Source organism: Macrosteles quadrilineatus, unplaced genomic scaffold, assembly GCF_028750875.1.
Source record: "Macrosteles quadrilineatus isolate MER2022 unplaced genomic scaffold, UCM_ALF_1.0 Scaffold_3__2_contigs__length_128488019, whole genome shotgun sequence".
In the NCBI taxonomy this organism is placed as follows: Eukaryota; Metazoa; Arthropoda; class Insecta; order Hemiptera; family Cicadellidae; genus Macrosteles; species Macrosteles quadrilineatus.
In genome coordinates this window covers 28,641,721-28,665,391 of record NW_026542596.1, presented here as the reverse complement: position 1 = coordinate 28,665,391, position 23,671 = coordinate 28,641,721, and the positions used below count along the sequence as shown (strand labels likewise).

Here is a 23,671-nt window from a genome sequence, read left to right as displayed (position 1 = left end):
TAAAACTGGGTCTTGTGCAATATTAGAGCCGATCAACATGTAACGTGTAGGTAACATGCCTTAAGATAGGCTAGCATTTACCTAGAAACGAAAAACAGTTGGGTACACCCCCATGGGAAGACAAATGCCAGTGCCTTCATTTATCCAATGCCCACCTGCTCCAGTGCTCCCATTTTTGATCTTAGAACCATCAGTGTATAGCATTCTAAATCACCTGTGGGGACAGGGCCCTTTTCCACAAGACCAATCCTTCCTATCTGGTATTTAGTACTTTGAAAGGCTTTCCATAAGTGAGTATTTTTTGGACATGTGATCTGAAGGCAGGTCCAACCCATCATTGGGTACCACCTGAACAATTTTGGAGTGCCCTTTATTGTTTCCTATCATAAGTTTTCTCATCTGAGGCGGAGGGCTGATACTTTAAATACTCTGTAAAATAAGCCTTGTGCTATCCCCACCTTTACGTTATTTAGGCTATTAGAGTGAAAATTTAAATTCTGTCCCTTATTGTATTAAAACATGTGTTTATTTCTAAACAAACATTATAAAAATCATATTTTATTTACCTGTTTATGTTGTTACAAGGCTGAAGATGATCTTTGATGAAAGCTCGAAATATGACACCACTTTTTTTAGTAATTGTACGTATAATTTTAATTTAGTGATGAGTAACCAACATACTAAGAATGAAATTGATAATTCCATCACAAAAAAATAAAAAAACACACCGGAATGAATGTAATTTAACAGTTAACTGTTCACTTCACTACAGGCGTTACAGTTGAGACAATTGTCAGAAGATAACTGCCTGGTATGAAATTATTAGCTCCGTGCTTTAAACACTTAAGGCGAATTGCCTTGCCACTTGCCCTCACAATAGCCCTGAAATTCAGTTGTCTCTGGGAGTAGACTGAGGACAACTGGCCTAAGATAATTCCACAATCACATGATGGCGATTGGCTTAGACAACTGTCTCACTGACTGATATTGTGTAAACTTGGCTTTGAGGAGTGTAAAAAGGAAGTTTGAGTTAAATACGTTCCACTGTAGCCTATACATTTCCTTTTTTAATGCATCCATTAATGAAATCTTATTGTCGAGATGTTGTTTTTCATTTATTGAAGTAGGCCTCTCTGAGGTATATTGGTCACCATAGTACACCTATTATCTGACTAAGAACAATTAAAACCAAATATTCTTTTTTTTAAATTATAATACTACAATACAAATATTCTTGTTTAATTAAAAGCTATTGATTAAGTTGTAGAAAACAGTCGTTCATCATCATTACTCTTTCTGTTAAAGGTAGTACGCAGGTGAAGTAAGAACGACCATTCCCTCAAGATGTCTGGGAATGAGAGTAAGGAGGAAATCCTCAACAACATCCGAGCTATTATTGTCTCAAGCAAAGGACCTGTTCTTTTGTCGTACTTATATCGTAAGTATGGCCCTCATATTTTTGCATTCAAGTGTGAGTCATAAAAATGCTTAATAAATGTCACTGTGTCACCCAAAAATGGAACTCGTCTACCCTGAGTACATAATTTTTAACTTTAAACTCGGTATTACCCTTACTACATTGGACCATCAAATTAAACTCTTTATTTGACACCTATTCCTACCAACATATATATTATCTTGTCACACTGTATCAGTTTTGAATCAAAGCCGAAACAGAAAGTACACTGGGTGTAGGCTAAGTGTTTAACGTTAACTTTATATTTAATAATTTTAATATATTTAATAATATATACCGGTATTAATATTTAATATTTGGCTATATTTAATAATTTTGCATAATTAGAAGAAAATGAATTAGAAGATTCTCTTAATTTGATGAAAATTATGTTTTTATTTCAGTGGCCAATGTTTTTATTAATAGGCAGTGTCATTCTGTGTGAAAATAAAGAATTAAATCAATCATTGCTTGAAATAAAAACTACTAAATCTCATTATGAATTGAAAGTAGAGGATAAAAAAAGAGACAAATACAATGAAATAAAATAATAGTTAAATATCCAGCAAGAAAAAAACAAGCTAGGTACCGGTAAATGCTAAAAAGATTGTAGTACGCCCCTCATATCCAACCATGACGGCCCCTTGTCACAACGGCCATAAGGTCGGATACCGGGAGGAGAAAAATTTGTCTTCCAGACATCAGTAATCGTCTCAAGTGACCACGACAACATCCGTGAGCATGTCTTACAGCCTCAACGACACTTGTAATTGTCTCCTGCGACCACAACAACACCCGTGAGCATGTCTTGCAGCCTCAACGACACTTTTAATTGTCTCCTGCGACCACGGCAACACCCGTGAACATGTCTTGCAGTCTCGGCAACATCAGTAATCATCTCCTTCGACCACGGCAACACGCGTAAATATTTCTTGCAGTCTCGTCAACATCAGTAATCATCACCTTCGGCTGGTGATAAAACGGTGACAAAATCTGTGAATGTCTGTCTTGCAATCTCTGCGACACCAGTAATCATCTCATGTAATTAGGGCAACACCCGTGATCATGTCCTGCAGTCTTGGGGACATCGATAATCGCCTCATGTAAACGCTGTAATACCTGTGAATATGTTTTGCACATCGATGTATAATAACTCCCTGGATTGCGCGCTGAGGTTGAAGTAAGGCTCTGAAAACAGGCCATCGCTACCTCGCTCTATCCGCCAGGAGTGGATAAAGGAATGACTCACCCTAGTGCCGAACATCACACCCGCTGTTGCCACATATTGCTATGTTAGTTTTGTTGAAATATTACGAGTAAAATTGATTGTAAAGAACTTAAGGAGGTTTTATAAGCAGATATAATTAATCTAAGTACTTGCACACAATTACTGACTATGTGTCAAAAGTAAATTTCAGAAGAAATCTAGTGATGCTATGAAAGAGTTTGATTTATTTATACTTGAACATTGGCCTGAACAAAATATCACAATAATTATTTGATTACAAAGCATGTAATCATTTGCTGCTGTGAGACCCAATTATTATTGAGAGACTTTGCAACATGTAAGCAGGGTGTCTAGTAGCCGGGAAAATCGGGAAAGTCGGGAATTAGTATTGAATTTGAAAATGGTCTTGAAAAGTCGGGATTTAGTCTTAAATTTGATATCAAAGTCGGGAATTTTCGAGATTTTGCTGCGATCGCGGAGAAGACGATGATGACGTTTCAATCAATCAATCAATCAATAAAATCTTTATTCAATATTAGTACCGTACTCTGTACATAGAATGGTGTCAATATTAATGAATACTAAGATACATTATAACTAAGATTGGTTAATACTAAGGCTGTCAAAACAAAAGATATAGTTATATGCATGAAAAGAAAAACAGAACTAAAAACTTTCTTTACACATCATTTTTACATGGGAATTCGGAGAAAGAATATAATGTTAAATCAATAAGATATTTTTTTAGTTGATTTTTTAATTTATTAATATTTTTCTCAGATTTAATGGCTTTTGGTAACATATTATAAAATTTTGACCCCATATACATTGGTTTTTTTCATAAAATCCAAGTTTATGTTTGTCAATGCCAATTCTATTCCTGAATCTTGTATTATAATTATGAGTATCTCCAACAAAATGAAGTTGGTCCTGACGGTTTTTCACATAAATTATAGTTTCATAAATGTACATTGCATATACAGTCATGATACCAATTTTAGAAAAAAAAGAGTTTTACCGATTCATTATAATTTAATTTTAATAAAGGCTAATCTGAATTGATTGTTCCTGAATTTTTAGTATTTTGTTCAAATTTTGAATGGAAGTTGCCCCATATAATGAAAGACCAAAGGCGATATTTGAATGAATATAGGCGAAATACACTATTTTCAGAGTCTCTGTTGAACAAATTTTTGAGAGCCTCCTTAGTGCATATACCCCAGAGTTTAATTTAGAAACTAGATTATTGACATGGCTGTTCCAAGACAAGTTGCTGTCTATAGTTAATCCTAAAAATTTAGATTCATACACCTTCTCTAATTCAGTTTCATTTAGAATGATGGTAGGTGACAGCATATTTTTATTATTTTGATAAGTTTTGAATTCAATGAAATTTGTTTTAGCAGAGTTTAGTACTAAACTATTATTTTGGAAAAACTGATTTAAAAGAGCCAGGTTTGAAAATGATGACAACTCAACCTCCTCAATAGAGTGCCCATTTATTTGAAGATTAGCGTCATCAGCATAAAGACATAAGCTATAATTATTATGTAATTTTGGCATGTCTTTTATGTAGCATGTGAATAACAAAGGTCCTAATATGGACCCTTGAGGAACACCTCTTATTACCTGTTTAAGAGTGGATTTGTATTTGAGCAATCTATTGTTATTTAAATTTAAAATTTCTACAAACTGTTGTCGGTTACATAAATATGTACTAAGCCAATTATATTCTTTCCCTTCAATCCCAAACAATTTCAATTTATGTAATAAAGTCCCATGATTAATGCTATTGTAACACTTATCTGGTCGACAACGTTCTTGTCACCTGGTAAAGCCGTTTACACTTAAAATTTTTCCAAAAAGCTCAGCAAGCCAAGGTTTGGTTTTATTTGTTGGTTAAGGCTCAGACCCGTGACGTTTAGGACGATGTCCAACAATTTACGTTTTCGGTCTCATCACAGCCCACATAACCAACAATAAGATTTGCAAGGTGGTAAGATAACTTTTAACCGGATCGTGGAATCGGTTGGGATTTTAATGTCCGGTTAATCCTGATTAATAGGTCGGAGAAAATGACGTTATTTCCCAACGGTCGTTGGATCGGAAGTACGGTTTTCCCGAGTGTAGTCGGCAGGGATATAGGTTACTTCCCAACGGTCGTTGGATGGAAAAATCGATTGGGTCGCTAAATGTAGGATCGTTCCCAACGGTCGTTGGATCGGAAGTAAGGTTATCCCGAGTGTAGTCGGTAGGGATAAAAGGTTACTTCCCAACGGTCGTTGGATGGATAATTCGAGTGGGTTGTTAACTGTAGGATCGTTCCCAACGGTCGTTGGATCGGAAGTAAGGTATCCCGAGTGTAGTCGGCAGGGATATAGGTTACTTCCCAACGGTCGTTGGATGGAAAAATCGATTGGGTCGTTAAAGGTAGGATCGGTCCCAACGGTCGTTGGATCGGAAGTAAGGTTATCCCGAGTGTAGTCGGTATGGATAGAGGTTACTTCCCAACGGTCGTTGGAAGGATAAATCAAGTGGGTCGTTAACTGTAGGATCGTTCCCAACGGTCGTTGGATCGGAAGTAAGGTATCCCGAGTATAGTCGGTAGGGATAAAAGGTTACTTCCCAACGGTCGTTGGATGGATAAATCGATTGGGTCGTTAAAGGTAGGATCGGTCCCAACGGTCGTTGGATCGGAAGTAAGGTTATCCCGAGTGTAGTCGGTAGAGATAAAGGTTACTTCCCAACGGTCGTTGGAAGGATAAATCAAGTGGGTCGTTAACTGTAGGATCGTTCCCAACGGTCGTTGGATCGGAAGTAAGGTTATCCCGAGTGTAGTCGGTATGGATAGAGGTTACTTCCCAACGGTCGTTGGAAGGATAAATCAAGTGGGTCGTTAACTGTAGGATCGTTCCCAACGGTCGTTGGATCGGAAGTAAGGTATCCCGAGTATAGTCGGTAGGGATAAAAGGTTACTTCCCAACGGTCGTTGGATGGATAAATCGATTGGGTCGTTAAAGGTAGGATCGGTCCCAACGGTCGTTGGATCGGAAGTAAGGTTATCCCGAGTGTAGTCGGTAGAGATAAAGGTTACTTCCCAACGGTCGTTGGAAGGATAAATCAAGTGGGTCGTTAACTGTAGGATCGTTCCCAACGGTCGTTGGATCGGAAGTAAGGTTATCCCGAGTGTAGTCGGTAGGGATAAAGGTTACTTCCCAACGGTCGTTGGATGGATAAGTCGAGTGGGTTGTTAAAGGTAAGATTGTTCCCAACGGTTGTTGGATCGGAAGTAAGTTATCCCGATTGTAATCGGTAGGGATGAAGGGTACTTCCCAACGGTCGTTGGAGGGATAAGTCGAGTGGGTCGTTAAAGGTAAGATCGTTCCCAACGGTCGTTGGATCGGAAGTAAGTTATCCCGATTGTAATTGGTAGGGATAAAGGGTACTTCCCAACGGTCGTTGGATGGATAAGTCGAGTGGGTCTGTAAAGGTAAGATCGTTCCCAACGGTCGTTGGATCGGAAGTAAGGATTATCCCGAGTGTCGTCGGCAAGAATAAAATTACTTCCCAACGGTCGTTGGATGGATAAACGGTAATAGTGGGTTTGAAATGGTAAGGTATGGGGTAATCACGAGTCGCGTGTCTGTTCCCCTGCTTACAAAACCAGATTACAGCTTGAAATAATCGAAGTATTAATTTTCTTTAGCCTAAAACAAGTTTGGATGATTCGATGCCAATTAGCCGCCTTTGCTCACTATTTAGGTTTACTATGGAATCCAGACGGACGTCTGCGGGAGAAAATCGGTAATAATATCGGACGGTCGTCTGCAGGATGGAGATTTGTGTAAGGGTAGGGTAAACAATTAGGAGAATGTGTACATACACTTGGCCCAAATCAAATCTATACAACAATGCACACCAAATCAAGCAGGAAACTAATGCAAAGCAATTGATATAGTTGGAGGATAGGCTATTAGTAATGCAAGCTATTATATTAGGCTACTACGTTATGAAATTATTTCAAGCTCCAGGCAATTATTTAGGTGGTATTTTACTGAAATGGATGATAACGGAATCGAAATAAAATAAATGAAAGGAGATAATCTGCTGTAGGATACTATGGTTCAAAGACTGATTACCAGATAGGAATGTAGATAACTGCGCTAGTAAGTGTTCTACTGTAGGGTTTAATTGACAGTGAAATTCAAATTATATGATTGAATAGGAAAACTATTTTGATTTTAGAATTTGTATAGGAATAGTAAGAATAATTTGCAAATTTAGTATGGATTTATAATACAGTAGGAAAACAAGCTACTATAGGCTACTAAATGGCTAAAAGCCGAAAAATGGTAGATAGAGCGTACCTTAGTCGTAATTGATGTTTGATGCACCCTACTATCCGTTATAATACTTATATTTGTATTACTCACTCTACTAACTCGTACTACTACTTCTAACAACTCGTCAGCTCGTGTGTCGGTGTCGGAGGGTCGGAGGTAGACTGACGGTCGTGGTTGCTCTTGTTCGGCGCTCGCCACTCGAGCCTCGGGCGCATGCGCGAGTGCCTCATGCGCATGCGCGGGTTCTCCCGCTACCGCGATTGCCAACTCGTTGACTCTTCTGCGCATGCCCGACTCTGGGGCCAGCTGTAACTTGTTAATATTTTCCAAATACTGTAGATTTAAATTGAATATTTTTTTCCAAGTAATTACTTTATATCATTTTTCTATTATTTTTCGCTGACTGTTTTTCTCTCTTCATAACAAATAAAACATTATTCCTTGTAATGTGATAAAATTCAACTCCTTAATTTTAGCACGTTACACTATCAAAGGCTTTACTCAAGTCCATAAATATGCCTACAACTTTCTTGCCTTTAACAACTGAGTCAATCACAGATTCAATAAACTCTGTTGCTGCAGTTACCACTGACCTTCCTTTACGATAACCATGCTGGCAACAATCAAACAACTTGTTAGTTTCAAGGTACTCAATCAGCTGGTTCGCAACAACTCTTTCAAACATTTTTGAAAATATAGTGATTAGAGCAATTGGTCTAAAATTATCAACTTCTGATGACTTCCCTTTTTTAAAAATTGGTTTAATTTTTGTTATTTTCAATATTTGTGGAAAAATTCTAGTTATCAATGATGAATTGATCAAAAATGTAATGGGTTTAATCAATACTTCTTTTGCTTTTTTAATTATTGGTCCAGGAACTTCATCATACCCTGTGCTAAAACTATTTTTGAGATTGCTTATTATTTTATCGGTTTCTTTTTCATTTATTTCCCTAAACTTAAATTTTTAAGCTGTATATTTTTTATCATTTTTGTTTTCATTGGTGTGAAGTTTATTTTGTGATTGACTTACAAAAAAGTTATTAAAAAGTTCACAAATTTGTTGAGGATTGCTTACTATTGAACCTTGGTGGTTAAGCTCTATGTTGTGTGTTACAACTTTAGAATTGTTACCCACCTCTGAATTTATGATCTTCCATGATGTTTTAATTATATTTGTAGATTTTTCTATTTCATTCTCATAAAAGGATTTTTTATGACTACTCAATGTAGTTTTGTATGATTTAAACTTACTTTTGGTTGTTATTCTCTTTTGGTCCGAAGCTGAATTTCTGTAGCTCTTAGTTTCCATCAGTAAGTTTTTATATTCGTTTTTTAGCTCATTTGTGAACCAGGGTTTTTTATCAAGATACTCTCTAACACTTGTTTCCATGGCTGCGGGAGTCAATGATGATGTCAACACAGCCGTGGGAAATAATCATAATTTAGCTGCAATTGCGGACAAGGGCGATGACGTTTCCGAGACCACGGGTGATGACGATGACGCTCCCGTCACCGCGGTAAAAGACGATGATGTCTACACGGCCGCGGAAGACGACGATGACGTTTACGTTACCGCGGGAGCCAATGATGATGCCTACACGGCCACGGGAAATGTTCATAATTTTGCCGCGGTCGCGGATGACGACAATGACGTTTCTGTGATCGCAGGAGATGACGATGACGTTTACGTGACCGATGAGACGACAATGATGTCTACACGGCCGCGGGAAATGTTCATAATTTTGTCGCGAATGCGGAAAAAGATGATGACGTTTCCAAGACCACGGGAAACGACGATGACGTTTCTGTGACCGCGGGAGACGACGATGACGTTCCGTGACCGAGGGAGACAACGATGATGTCTACACTGCCGCGATTGCGGACGATGTTAAAAACATTTACATAAATTAGTGGTAACCGAGGGTGACGACGATGATGTCTACACGGCCGAGGAAATTTTCATAATTTTGCCACGATCTTGGACGAGGACGATGAAGTTTCCATGACCGTCGGAGACGATGATGACGATTTTGTGATCGCGGGAGATGACGATGACGTTTCCGTTACAGTGGGAGACGACGATGACGTTCCGTGACCGAGGGAGACGACGATGATGTCTACACTGCCGCGATTGCGGACGATGTTAAAAACATTTACATAAATTAGTGGTAACCGAGGGTGACGACGATGATGACTACACGGCCGCGGGAAATGTTCATAATTTGGCCGTGATCGCGGACGACGACGATGACGTTTCCTAGACCGCGGGAGACAACGATGACGTTTCTGTGAATGTGGGAGATGACGATGACGTTTAAGTGACCGATGTAGACGACGATGATGTCTACACGGCCGCGGTTAATGTTCATAATTTTGCCGCGATCGCGGACAACAACGATGACGTTCCGTGACCGAGGGAGACGACGATGATGTCTACACAGCCGCAGTAAATTTTCACAATTTTGCCGCGATCGCGGATGACGACAATGACGTTCTGTGACCGAGGGAGACGACGATGATGTCTACACGGCCGCGGAAGATGTTTACGATTTTGCCGCAATTGCGGACAATGTTTAAAACATTTACATAAATTAGTGTTCACTGAGGGAGACGACGATGATGTCTACGAGGCCGAGGAAATATTCATAATTTTGCCGCGATCTCGGACGAGGACGATGAAGTTTCCATTATCGTCGGAGACGATAATGATGATTTTGTGATTGCGGGAGATGACGATGACGTTTCCGTTACAGTGGGAGACGACGATGATGTCTACACGGCTGCAGGAAATGTTCATAATTTTGCCGCGATCGCGGACAATGATAATAACGTTTCCATGACCGTCGGAGACGACGATGACGTTTTTGTGACCGCGGGAAACGATGATAATGTCTACACGGGCGCGGAAAATGTTCATGATTTATCCGCGATCGCTGGTGACGATGATGACGTTTCCGTTACCGCAGGAGTCAATGATTATGTCCACATGGCTGCGGGAAATGTTCATGATTATGCTGGGATTGCGGACGTTGGTGATGATTTTTCCGAGACCGCGGGAGACGACGATGACGTTTCCGTGACCGAGGGAGACGACAATGATGTCTACACGGCCACGGGAAATGTTCCTGATTTTGCCGCGATCGCGGACGATGAGGATGACGTTTCCATGACTGTGGGAGACGATGATGACGTTTCCGTTACCGCCATGATAGTCAATGATGATTTTTATTTGTAGTGGAAGATTTTTATCATCCAAAAAATTATGTATCGCCTAGTTGGAATTTTTCATTGCCCAATTTTTTTTTGGCTTGAAAACACCACATTATCTAAATATGGTAGGGATACTTTATGACATAAAGACAGGGGTTGGTGTAGAATTAAAAAATTTGGTTAAATTATAAAAATTGGAATCGGGTAAACAATAATTATAATATATAATAATAATAATAATAATCGGGTAAATAATCATTTGAATACAAATTTGAATTGAGAATCGATACATTTTGGTATCAACACATCACTATTTGTTAAAAAAAAAAAAAACTAGTCTGGAAAAATCTGAAATTAGTCTTGAAAAGTCTGGAATTAGTCTTGAATTTTTAAATGGAAATAAACTAGACACCCTGTGTAAGATAAGAATATAGGCCTACATTTTGTTTATATTACAATGTGTTTCTTTGTCATACTGTGATTAACGTGTTTGAAACATTATTTATATGTTGTTAAATTAAAGGAGTGTATAATATTTTATGCCAGTAGTATTTTATGCCAGTATCTACAATTCATTGATTATTCTTAGTGAAATAAAATAATTACAAAATATTTTCTCAGGTTAATAATTGAACTAGTGTACCTGTTGCTCGAATTCGAGCAATTGCTCTAAGTATTACAGGCGTTATTTTAAAACGAATAACAGTCATAATTTCTGATGACTTTAAAATATTCGACTCAAAGATGATAGAAATACTCAAGATGTACATAACAGATCGATATAATCAACATTTATTGTGTACTAGTAAAAGAGCCCGTTGTGGTTAAATACAACGGTCTCTAGTAAAATAATGGTTATGAAATCCATACACCAATTTACTCACTAATATTAATGGTACAGATTAAGCACATAACAATTTGGAATCACACTCTTAACATAAGGAACACACTTTAAACCCAAATGAAAATTGTTAACAACAACATTTAATCAAAGCAAAATCAATTCAATAACAATATAACAATAAGCTGTTAAAATATTAACACATGTTTCGTATGATTAGATTATGCATACTGGTAAACCAATTATTGCCATCTATAAAAATTATTGGTTTTTCTTTCCGAGTCGTGTTAGCTCTTCTACCCGACCGATTTTCATAATTTTGGTCTTAAAAAAGCTATGCAAGCACATATTTGTCATCAAGCATCATCATTCATTCATCTAATGTATTACTCGACGAAAAATATAAATTTTTTGAATTTTTACTTCAATTAAAGATGTATTCCAGCAGTTCTAATTACATTACCCTATATTTTGTGGTTTAAAAACCTTAAGTGAAATACCAGCTTTCATTTGAGCTATTGATTATTTAGATCGGACTACCTAAAACACACTGCTGAATCACAAATCAACAATAATTATAATCGTTTTAGAACTTATCTGCAATAAATTATAGATAACTCTATTTTTATTTAACTTATTTTATATGTCTTGGTCTTAAAATACTTCTAGAAATAAAGGCTTTCATTTGAGATATTGATAGTTTTAATACCTAATCAAGATACTGTATCGCTCAAACAGAAAACACAAATTTATTTATATCTTGGATATGGAATTTAGTTTAAGATATATTTACTCAAATCTAATTACAGTACGTTATCCTATTTGTTTTGACCTAAGAACCTTCAGTGAAATACTAGCTTCCATTTGAATGATTGATTATTAAGATCGGACGTACCTAAAGCGTGCTGCTAAATCACAAACAACCCAAATTGTTAAAAAAATTGAGTAATTTATCATCGATTTATAGTCAAACGATATTGCTTGAAATCTCAACAGTAACTGTCTACTTTGACGGGTTTAGCCAAACCTTCATAATTAATCTACATGAATTAGGCTTTACAATAATCTATTGATTAATCAAATCGGTTAAGTAGAACTGTAGATTGAATTGTACAAAGTTTAACAACAACTTCATTAATTCAGTATTTTCTCACCACTATAAATTAGGAGGTTGCTTAATTTTTTTGCAAATAACTTTGAAACGGCGAGGAAATCGACCAAAGTGGAAGGTGATATTCTGATAGAAAATAAAATTTCATACAAATTACTATTATGCATTTCTTGAAAATACTCCATAAAGGCAGCCTAAAGTTGGCTACAAATATATACTTATAAATAAAACAAATAAAACTTGGGGAAAAAGACGTTTTATATGTATTATTGTTATTTATATATTTTTTCACCTCAAATATGTAATAAAATCAAAATTTCATAATTATTTGCAAATCGACACAAATTAGGCTTTCCAACGACCCATTAATTAATAAAATCGGTCCGGTAGAAGTCTAGATTTAGTTGTACAAAGTTTAACAAAAATATATCTAATTCAGTATTTTCTCACCACTAAAAATTTGGAGATCACTTAAGCGGTGTTTACACTGTCGTGGGGCCACGGCTAAAGTCAGGCGTGTAGGTGAGAAATTTTCTCACTTTCTTGACAAGCGTGGCCACGCTTCGTGTAAACAGTGAAGACGTGGGAGCAACAGACGTGGCAACCCAATACGCCTGTTCCCCACGCCCTTTGGAACTAACCAAACCGTGTTTGGTTGCTACGCCTGTTGCAGGCGTGGCTAGACGTGGCGAGGAGTCATTGTCTTTCGTCTCGTCGTTGTGTGTACTACGAGTTTTAACTATTGTTCTTTAAAGTCAGTGGTTGTCGTCTTAGTTTTTACGACCATGACGAAAACAACAAAAAAGAGTATAACATTGACAAGTCGAATCAATTAAAACCGGTGAAAACAAAACAATCTTTAAAATTAACGGAAGTTCAAATAATTTGAATGCTTGAACTGTATCAAAGTGAACCTTGTTTATTTTATATAAATATTGAAAGCTACAGCTTGGATTCGTTGTTTTTTTAATAACACTTAAATGCCGTGCTATTTCATCAGCTAAAATAACACTCGTTGTAGCACAACCTTCAATAATTAATTTTTTGGCACAATCCATAACGCACCCGTAAATAAAAATGAACGTATTTAATGGATACGCTTTTAGGCTAGGATTATACTAGGACGCTGGCATCCGGGATGCTGGCGTCCGAGAGGCTAGCGTCCCACCTCGAGCCAAAAAATGATGCGATTTGTGTTGGGATGCTAGCCTCTCGTCTCGGACTGCCATTTTATTTAAATGTTTAGTCACTTTTTGTTTAGATCTATTTAAATAACATTATGTTTAACGAGTACCAAGGTTTGATGTTTTTAGGGGGCTAATAAAGTGTGTTTAGTTAAATACTGTATTATTAGCTTAGTATAAAACAAATTGGCCGAGTATAATCAAAATATATCCATACACAAGCAAATTCCAACACTTAACAACATTTTCTATAAGAATAACATGGCAATTTTTAATGTTTTTTTTTAATTTTCTCCATAACTAATAACAGTACAAAAACACGTAAATATACTAAATTATTTGTTTTTAAGCTCATTAAAATTGTCTAGAGAGAAATTGGGAATTTTTCAGTTTTATGGGTCAAAAATGACAGACCCCCTGTTATAGCACATAAAACCCCGTTCCCAAGGTCTTTTCATGCTGGTTCGCGAACTCATTCAAGTTTATCCCACCCTTCACCTTAAAACCAAATTTCTTCGAAATAGGACAAAAGTTACTCCAGTTATCGCGTTTACAGACATATATATAATATTTAAATCTATACGAACGGATGGTGTTTTTGGCCTGTGGGGACATCAAAATGAAAATGTAAATCGGTCCCGGGCCTAGGTCTTACCACCGTAGGTATGCCGGGCGTAGGTATGCCACCTACGGTAATAGCTTCGAGCGTCCGGTGGCTTTTTTTAGCATCCGACGCCTAGCATCCATAGTATAATCGCCCCCATTTGATTTAATGCCCCGCTAGCGTCCCGGACGCTGGCCTCTCGGACGCCAGCGTCCTAGTATAATCCTAGCCTTACCAGAAAACTGTTTACACTACACGGCTGATTGTGGCCGTATGACGGTACCGTGGCGCCACGGCAATTGCGTACGGCTGTCCATTGGCGTGGCGAACACGCCTGCTACGGACGTGGCCCCACGACAGTGTAAACACCGCTTTAGCTTATTGCCAATAACTTTTAAATGGAGGGGAAATCGACCAAAGTGAATGTAATATTCTGAAAGAGAATAAAATTTACTACAAACAAATACTATGCATTTCTTGAAAATACTTAATAAAGGCAGCCAAAATCTGGCTACAAATAGAAACTTGAAAACAGAAACTTGAAAAAAGCAGTTTTTAATGTATTTTTGTTACTTTTACTTTTTCCCCACAAATATTTAATAAAATCAAACATTTTTAAAACTGAATTATACATAGAATAGATAGTGTTTTCTACAAATAGCCGCATTACATTTCCAGGTACAATATGTGTCCAAATGCCTAACAGCAGCTCTTCCCCATACCGCCCTGAGCGATAGGGATCCTTGAGATTCGCTCTAACCTTTCCTCTCCCCTTCATGGGCAACTTTTCATTCCTTTTCTTTCTTAGTTTTTGTTTGTTCCTTTTTTTAATTTTAACACCTGTATGTATTCCTGGTTTTAGCCTACCGGTACCTATTTCCCTAGCTACTTCACTAAACGTCTCAATTGTTTCCTTGTCACTCATCATGTTTTATTTTCTCTATTTCTCCACATCTACATACAGTACTTCCCCTTCCAACATGTGAAATCTTCACAAATTCGCCTTGAAATTTTCCATGTCCTGTTACAAACTGCGTTTTATAATGGCCCATCTCCCAATCTTGTTCCAGTCTCTTTCTGATGTTAGGTATATATCCGAACGTTTACTTTTAAAACGTTTACATAAAACACTCTGCTTCCAACGCATTTGCCACTCATCTAATATCGCCTCTCTTCTGTTTCCGATGTAGTCCTACCCTCCTCCTTGTCTTCCAAAATCAACAGCTTATGCAGCGATTATCCATCAGTCCTAAATTTAATGTGAAATCTTCAGGCGGCTGTAGGAGAGCACACTTAACCCAACACGGAAGGGGGCTTGCTGTATTCGGCTATCAACGACAAAAGAATTATTTGTATTTCGTTCGCGTCTACCAGTTTTTAAGTTTGTCGGTCTCCTCCTGTTGGCCTTCTTGGTCAATGTCTCATAGTCTCCATTATGTCGAACGTATTTTTGGTTATTTGGTTTTTGGTTGTTTGGTTAGCTGTTTCAAATATTAGTGTCAATTTCAAAGTACTGTATTCGTCTGTTAAAATTTAAACACACATTTTCTCCCTAAGAATAACATGGGAACTTTGAAGGCCACTGGGGCAGAGCCCTGATGGAATTCCAAAGTTATTTTGTTTGATGGCAAAACTACATGCTAAGACCTTTCTAACGACACCTTGCACATGGTGATCGGTAACACCACCACTCCAAAAAAATTATGACAAAAATATGCCCTAGCGTATTAAATATATAGATACAACTGTAAATCCAAAATTTATCCTTTAATTCAATGATTTTTTTAAAGCTATAGACTATGGCAAGCAATAAAATGCATAAACATCCGCTTGTAATTTAGTTGCACATTCTTTGTAATGTAATAACATATTTGATGTAATATAATTATAATTAAATCATGCCAGAAACTCAGTATCTAAATCCCGTAAACTGATGCCTAGCCGGCTGAGCTCATAGTGCCAAAGCCGCGCCTAGCAATTTTATGCCTATTTTTAATTGCTAAAAAATGATGCAAGCATACTCCGTATAAAAAAAGCTTCAAATAATAAATAAATTCATACTTTAATCTAAAACTTTGTCGGAGGAATTTTTTTCCTGACGAAAAAATAAAAAAGTTTGTGGCTACTACATTTTTCCTTGTTTTTAGTGGTGTTAAAAAATGATCATCAGTTTTAATTTGCCTAAATAAATTATAAAAATTATGTTAAGGTTAAAACTAACTACACTAACTACTATAGTAATAAGAACTAGTCTTCCCAGAAAAATAACATATCAATTTGAAACTTTTATGGTTACAAATAAGTGTAGCAGAGCAGGTTGAGTGAATGTATGTTTGTGTAAAACAGAGAGGCTCATTCAGCCCGACCGACTCAGAATCCCACCAATTCGAATGGTGGGCACGGACCGTTTTTCCACCACCCAGCGCGTTATTCAGTAGAGTTATTATACATTGATGGTTTTGCAGTAACGGCGACATCGGTAATCGTCTCACGCAAACGATGCTACACCGAAGAATTGGCCTATCGTTTAACAAAACATGCTCCCCGTTATTGCCCCAGACAGGATGTAGTAAATGGTCAGACACTAGTTCGGATATCTCAAAGAGTTGGTTTATGCGAGGTCAAATATGAGGGGTTCTACTGTACCTACTTCTGAACTTACATTGCAAACATCAAACTTAAGACACGTATTAAAATCCCTCACAATGAAAGCTGCAAGATATGCAAGGTAGTCTAGAAAAAAAAAAATAATAGGCTCCATTAGGCTGTTAGAAGCTGTCGTTACCGTCTTGCAAAAAAATATATATATATATATATAAAACTCAATAAAACAAAAATCCCAAGAAGATGAGAAACATAATATGACAATAATAGGTTTTTTACCTACCGTACCTCAGTCAAATAGTCCAATAAAACATGCTTTATTGGACTATTTGACTGAGGTATGTAAAAAAGTGGTCTAAACTGTTTTCCTTAAATGAAGATAACCAGTGAACCACTAAATAGTCACTGGAAAAAACCCTTAAAATATCTCAAAGATCAGCTGAGAAAAAAGTCCCATCTCTAATTATTGTTGTTACAACAAGTTTATAGTCCATCTTAGAGAGGAAGTAATGAAATATGAACAAGCAAACCATTACCCTACCAATACCACGCATGTCTGTTCCTCTTAATTACACAAGTAATCACCTAAAATTCAAATTAATACCAGACCGAAGAAAATAAAGCAGTTATTTGTATTCACTAAAATGTAAATTTCTAAATTACTGATATTGACTGGTCTGAGCAATCTTGTGCAATTCAAAACTAATTTAAATATTTTTATTATGGTTAAACTGGATCCGCACAACAGGATGTTAAGGATCTTCCAAAAGATTGGAATAAAATTACTTTATTCTGTTGATTAATGATTGGTGGGAACAATGATGTGTAAAACCCAGAGTTTGACGAGGGTCTTTGATAAACTTGACTTACCACGTATTACAGTAGGCTACTTACTACCCCCTTTTTTTAAGTGTTGGGTGAATTGATAACATTTTACAGTATTTTTTCTAGCAAATTATTAACAAAGTACAATAATTTTTCAGGTGATTATGAGACTGTAGTTGGATATCCAATTGATTATCAACGCTTTAACTTTTCGTCACTCGAAGAGTTTTTAAGGAGTTTGCCATCATTAAGAGTATGTGGGACAGGAGGGAGAGCGATGGTTGAAGCTGCGACCAAAAATGATTCAAAACATGTGTCAGATTTAATATCGAAACAAAAACCCTCCAAAAAGGTAAACATACAATTATCCTAGTTTCATTTTCTCTTAATTTTTTAGTTTCTATTGTCTAATTTGATGCTTTTATGGTAGGGCCTATAGTAAAACTCCAATTATCCGATTCACAGATTATTTTAGTCACTTACACAGAATTAATTTTATAAACCCTAAACCCCAGAAATAAGAATCGTTATTACCAACACGATTTCTTAGAGTGGAAGGATAATGAAAAGCAAGACCGAAAATAAAATGGAAAGACAATGTGGAAGCAGCTCTGCTAGAAAGGGGAGTCTCTCTTAGAGAGGCTAAATTCAAATCATAAACATCTTAAAAAGTACTAAGCTCTCCTCACATTTTATTACCCTCCTTATTACACTACACACTTTATTACACTTATTACCAAGGTTTGTAGAAGCCTCTTTAAACCTGACGTTATTGTTATTTGTAGATGTGCAATTAGAAGTTGAGGGTAGTTTGATAGATGATCCAGGGGTCATGGCATCTTGCTTCAATAATCACTTTACAAACACAGTTGATATTTTAAATGTCCCGGCCCCGTCTTTCACAGACATCAAATCCCCACTAGCTTTGTCATTTCCAGTTTTGATGGACCTTCTTTAATTGTGTACAATTATTTTACTATTTGTAATTCAAATGTGAAAAATAATTATAGGCCTAATGATAATTATTATTATAGTTTTATTTTCATTCCACTGTGGTATTGCTCTCCGCAGCTATTGCCTACTCAAGCCAAAACCAAATACCCGAAATAAGGTCAAATGATCTTTCAAGAAGCTAAAACCATTGATTTTGGATACGATAAAGACCTTACAGAATGATTTCCCCAAATGGCTCTGCTTATATTGTTCCCCATCACCATTCATCCATTTTGAGCAGGCCACCTGAGTGCAAACGATGCTTACAGACAAGTGGTTTCTTGTAGTTATATGACAACCGAACCAATTTTTTTGTTGTTCAATTTTGTATGAATTTTTGTTGAATTTGTAATTTGGCTCGGCAACAAACAAATTTGTGAGATAGAGAAACTTGTGGTCTCCCTTTTTTTCAATATATGGTTTTATTTTTCAGCCCCCTTTTCGAGGAGGTTCCTTCTACGCTCCGCCCCCTCCTCGGGGACGAGGTGGGAGAGGAAGGGGGAGGGGTGGCTATTATGTTTCGACGAGAGGACACTTCAGGACAAACAGCAACTACTTGCCAAGAGACACCTATAGAGAGAGGCCACCTCGAGAGTCAATTGGAGAAAACTGGGACTCAAGTAACCAGGACTCTCCAAAAAAAAATTCCCCTCCACCTCCTGTAAATTTTACAGTAAAGGTAGATGGGGATTATAGAAAGGTAAACTGATACATCATCTAAATTAAGATCTTGTTGTTTTCAGAGTAAGTTTTGGAGTCTTTATTTGTTAAGGAATAATCAGTGAATGATTTTGCTTATAGATTTTTTTTAGTGTACAGTAAATCTTTTCTTATCCGGCACTCCAGTAATCTGACGTCTTTTGACAGGTGTGTGACATACTTTTCCACTCTGAAACATATAACACTAGTTTACATGCCAGGTTTAAGTACCACGTGCTATACAGCACATTTAGTTTCCGGATAGGCCTCAGTACGGAGATTTGGGTTGGCCTTCCAGGGTTCGCGTCAAGATGTTACTTTCACGCTCAGCTGTGCCGTCGCCTTGGCTGAGGTTTACCGCGTCAGAGATCTCGAGCATCTGGTTCATCACACAGATGTCGCCGTGGTCCGGAATAATCCTCACGGACCGGTTACTGCCCCTTCCACCGCAGTGAGACGTCTTCCGTGTTCAGCACACGACATCCAGCCAGGCACTTGGGTTCTGCACACCAAGTATGGGTTGACTCCGTCTGCCGTTGTAGCCTGGGGTCCACTGTCGCCCTCCTGTCGTCACAGCCCCAGGCTGAGGCTCATTCCGCCCCCCCACTCGTCGTAGTAGGCTGGGGCTCATCCGGCCTCACCTGGCCGTCGTTGCAGGCTCTGTTGTGACCACCGTCGATGCTACTGCAGAGTCGAGTCATACTTCCCATCCGTCGCCGCTGTCGTCTGGGCATCTGGTTTCTCACACAGATCCCTGTTGGTGCTGTCGTCTGGGAACCCGGCTCATCCCACGGACCCCTGTCTCTGCCGTCGAATAGGTATCCTGCTCGTTGCAGGAATACCTTTCGTTGCCGTTGTTTGTTCGGGCGCCATAAATGTGACGTACTACGTGGGGCTTGAGACTATCGTATGGGAATCCGGCTCATCGCACGGACCCCTGTCTCTGCCGTCGTCTAGGAATCCTGCACGTTGCAGGGATACCTGTCGTCTCAGTCGTAGGTGTGTCCTCCTCGTTGCAGGAACACTAGTCGCTGGTGTCGTATCGTGGGAATCCGGCTCATCGCACGGACCCCTGTCGTTCTCGTCGTCGTATGGGAATCCGGCTCACCGCACGGACCCCTGTCACTGCCCCTTCCACCGCAGTGAGACGTGATGACCTTCCATTGGCTGAGGTGCGTTCCACCCCCCCACTCGTCGTCGTAAGCTGGGGCTCTGCCATCCTCACCTGGTCTTCACCGCCGCCTGGGTTTTCCTGCCCGCGCGCCCTATATCGGTACTACAGCCGGGGAGCCTACTCGTACGTTTTCGTCGCTGACGTCCTGAGTGTCCGGTTTCTCACACGGACATGTGTCACTGCCCCGTCCGCCGCAGTGAGCTGCGTGGTGGCCGTCCGTTCGTAGTTGTTGAGTGCCACCCCCGATGCGAGCTACTTGCGCCCCTCGCATGTAGTCCTCGGGGATCCGGTTTATCACACATTCCCGTGTCACTGCCCCGTCCGCCGCAGTGAGTCCCGTGGTGGCCGTCCGTTCGTAGTTGTCGTTTGCCACCCCCGATGCGGATGGTCCTTGGATTTACACCACGCCAAGATCCACCGCAACGGTTCAACACTTGTTGGGTACACGTTGACCAAGCCCCGGTTGTCTCGCTGACCGTTGTTCTCCGTTGCAATGATTGGTTTATCACGCAACCACTGCCGCTGGATAATCAATCGAAGAACATCAAAGCTGGCCAACAGCGTGATGTGAGTTCCTCTGGTTGGTTTATCACACAACCCCAGCCGTTCGAGAATCGTAGTAGGCTAGCTGACTGCTCTACGTCAATCTTCTGTCCGCTAAAGAGTTGCTGGTTCCAGTGTCGTGAGTTGGTCGTCACTCCAGGTAGGTTTAACACGCTACCACAGCTGCTGAAGCGTCGTTGAGTACCATGGTCGTCACCAAAGGTAGGTTCAACACACTACCACAGCTGCCGAAGACACGTTGGGTCCACGCCGCCTCGCCAGTCCCAGACGTCAAATGGTTCCACACCATAGGCCAACGCTATTTAATTTGCACCAAAACAATCTCATCACCTGTCGTAAACTCATAACACAAAATATTAGAACACATATTAATCATTAAACATGAAATAAAATTCAACGGATAGTCACGGATTATCTCACATGACACTAACCAAACATCGTTAAACAGAGATTATATCACTAGACAGACCGAATATAAAATGCCTTGTTACTTAAAACGAAAATACAAACAAGTAACCAAGGCCGAACGAACTATCCACTTCTGGTTTGCATCAATCTCAAAGGCTTTATGGCAAACAGTTAAAACCATAAAACATCGTAAACAGGCCTAAGGTCACTACTACCAACACGCCATGCGTGCCGATAGGGACATGCTAAACTAGCACAACTAATCTTAGTAGTCACTGACTACTACTAATCAATTCGTATAATGAGATTAATTTGTTTTGGGCTTACTAAAAATGGATTAAAAACTACACTGGCCTCGTAATATTTATTCGTTACGTTATGGGTTTAACACACCATATGTCATAATCAAGTCAACTTGGCCTAAGTCCATTGGTTTAACAGGAGTGAAAATATAAAACCTAGTAAAACAGATTTTAAAAACTAGTATTTTACACCCTGGCAATAGTTAACTCGGTTTACCTTATATATAATGAAATATGACTTACAATGTATATTGAAGTGTCACACGAGCTAACTATTACTTCACCAATTGTAGCGGGGGGCCGTTTGCTGAGGGGGCGCGGGGTTAAGGTATGGGATGGAGGAGGGAAATTCGGGTAATCAGGAGGGAATAAACAGGGTAATGCTAATAGGTTAGGAAAAGGTGTGTCTGGACCAAACTTAATTTCAGCGTGCTGAATCTGCTACCAATACAATTAGGAAGATTGCTGGGGACCAGAGGGACGGACCTTTTACCCAGATCAGAACACTTGCCTAGCCAGCTTTGATTTGAACTAATGGAACTAACTATTTAAATATAAACCTATCCTTCCACTATGAACTGAACTTGGGTAATTACTTACTAATTATTGATGAGCAAATGAGTGATATGTAATTGAATACTGAATGAGAAATAAGTATGAATTGATTTAAACTATTAAGTTACATTCTGGGAACATGTGGATTAGTATTCATGTTTCGAACGGTTGGTGGCAGAGTGCCACCAACCGGCTAAGTTGTCAATTCCTACATTTCCATAGTCGGGTGAGCCAGAAGGGCTCCCCGCTAGTTACCTGACTTAGCCAGACATTTTCCCTACTTAATTTCTACATATTAAATGTTATAACTTATCCCAAACATCGAAGACAAGTCGTGGAACTTTTCCGAGAGGTTCTCTGTCCAGATGCCGGTTCTCGAAGAAAGAGGACAAGACTAGGAAAGGTGGGGATAGAGCATTGATGCAGTCGCGGCAGGCAACGAGATGAACATGCAGCCCGGCTTCGCGAACTGCACACACTATAAAAAATATAGCGTGCCGCTATGCGTCACAACCACCCCCCTTACGACGAAAGAAAAGAAAAGAACAGAACAGTTTTTTTGAAGGTTGGTGAAAGGGTTTGGTTTGGTGTGTTTTTTTTTTTTTTTTTTGTGGGGAAGTTTGTCGTTCGGTTTGCTTCCAGATGTGGAAGGTTCTGACCAGCCTGGCTGTAATAGGCACCTCGGACCACCGGACTTTCCCGAACCAACCACGGCAGAGAGCGGGATCTTCATGATCCTATTTCATGATTGATCGGTATGCGGGAAACTTGTAGAGTTGTTAATTGAGTTTTGCTTTTTCATTTGATTTATTTATTACTTTTTTTTTTGGTTGCTTTGATTGTGCAGTTGTCTGGTTTCTATTAAATAATGCTGGGGGAAATGAATATTTAATCAGATCGCAGATGATCGTAAAAAAAATTATTTTCAAGGTGACTGTCGTTGTGGAAATGAAGAAGGGTTGGTCGCAAGGTGGAGGTCCGATCACTGACGGGTTGGCTCGGACTCAAAAGGTGAACCATGGGTTCGTTGGGGCCGAGCTACTCAAAACCAGACTGATGGAACTCGCGGGTACCGTTTTGGGGTCTGTGTGTTGAAGGAGTTTGGAAGGATAGTAAACTGTTCTTGTTAAAACCCTTTTTTTTTTTTTTATAAAGAACGTTTCGCATGCAAATTATTACGCATGCAGAAAATTGCGCGTCGGTAAGCGCTAGAAAAAGGTGGGAATAGGTATTCTTGGGATTCTGGAGATTGTTTCCTTATCAAGTATTTCCCTTGAGAGGCAAGATTTCCGGTTCGTTTGTTTTTTTGTAAAAAATAAAAGTACTGAGTTTCTTAACTAAACTGGTAACTATTTCTCCCCTAAATCTAACTAACTCTACCTTAGTGACTAATTAAGCTAAGAAGTAAGAAAAGAAAATAAGGGAGGTAAAGGAAAGAATAGAAAGAGAGTTTGTCTCTAAACACTCGACTAGCTAGGTCGCCACAGAAGGTGCCATCACTGAGTCCTTTCCTACGGGGGTAAAAATAAGCAAAATAAAAAATAAAATTAAATCTCCCGTGGAAAGT

At 38.8% G+C, this 23,671-nt stretch overlaps 1 protein-coding gene across 3 annotated transcripts in view; it reads left to right on the top strand.

The window, feature by feature from the left end:
- Nucleotides 1-23,671, top strand: part of LOC128988661 (tudor domain-containing protein 7-like) — a 166,482-nt gene that overhangs the window by 3,729 nt on the left and 139,082 nt on the right. For all 3 annotated transcript variants that reach the window (XM_054410163.1, XM_054410162.1, XM_054410161.1), the window contains exons 2-4: nucleotides 1,306-1,438; nucleotides 17,568-17,761; nucleotides 18,836-19,102. In XM_054410163.1, the coding sequence (XP_054266138.1) occupies nucleotides 1,345-1,438; nucleotides 17,568-17,761; nucleotides 18,836-19,102 (555 nt within the window). In that variant the 5' untranslated portion in view covers nucleotides 1,306-1,344. The remainder of the gene's footprint in view (nucleotides 1-1,305; nucleotides 1,439-17,567; nucleotides 17,762-18,835; nucleotides 19,103-23,671) is intronic.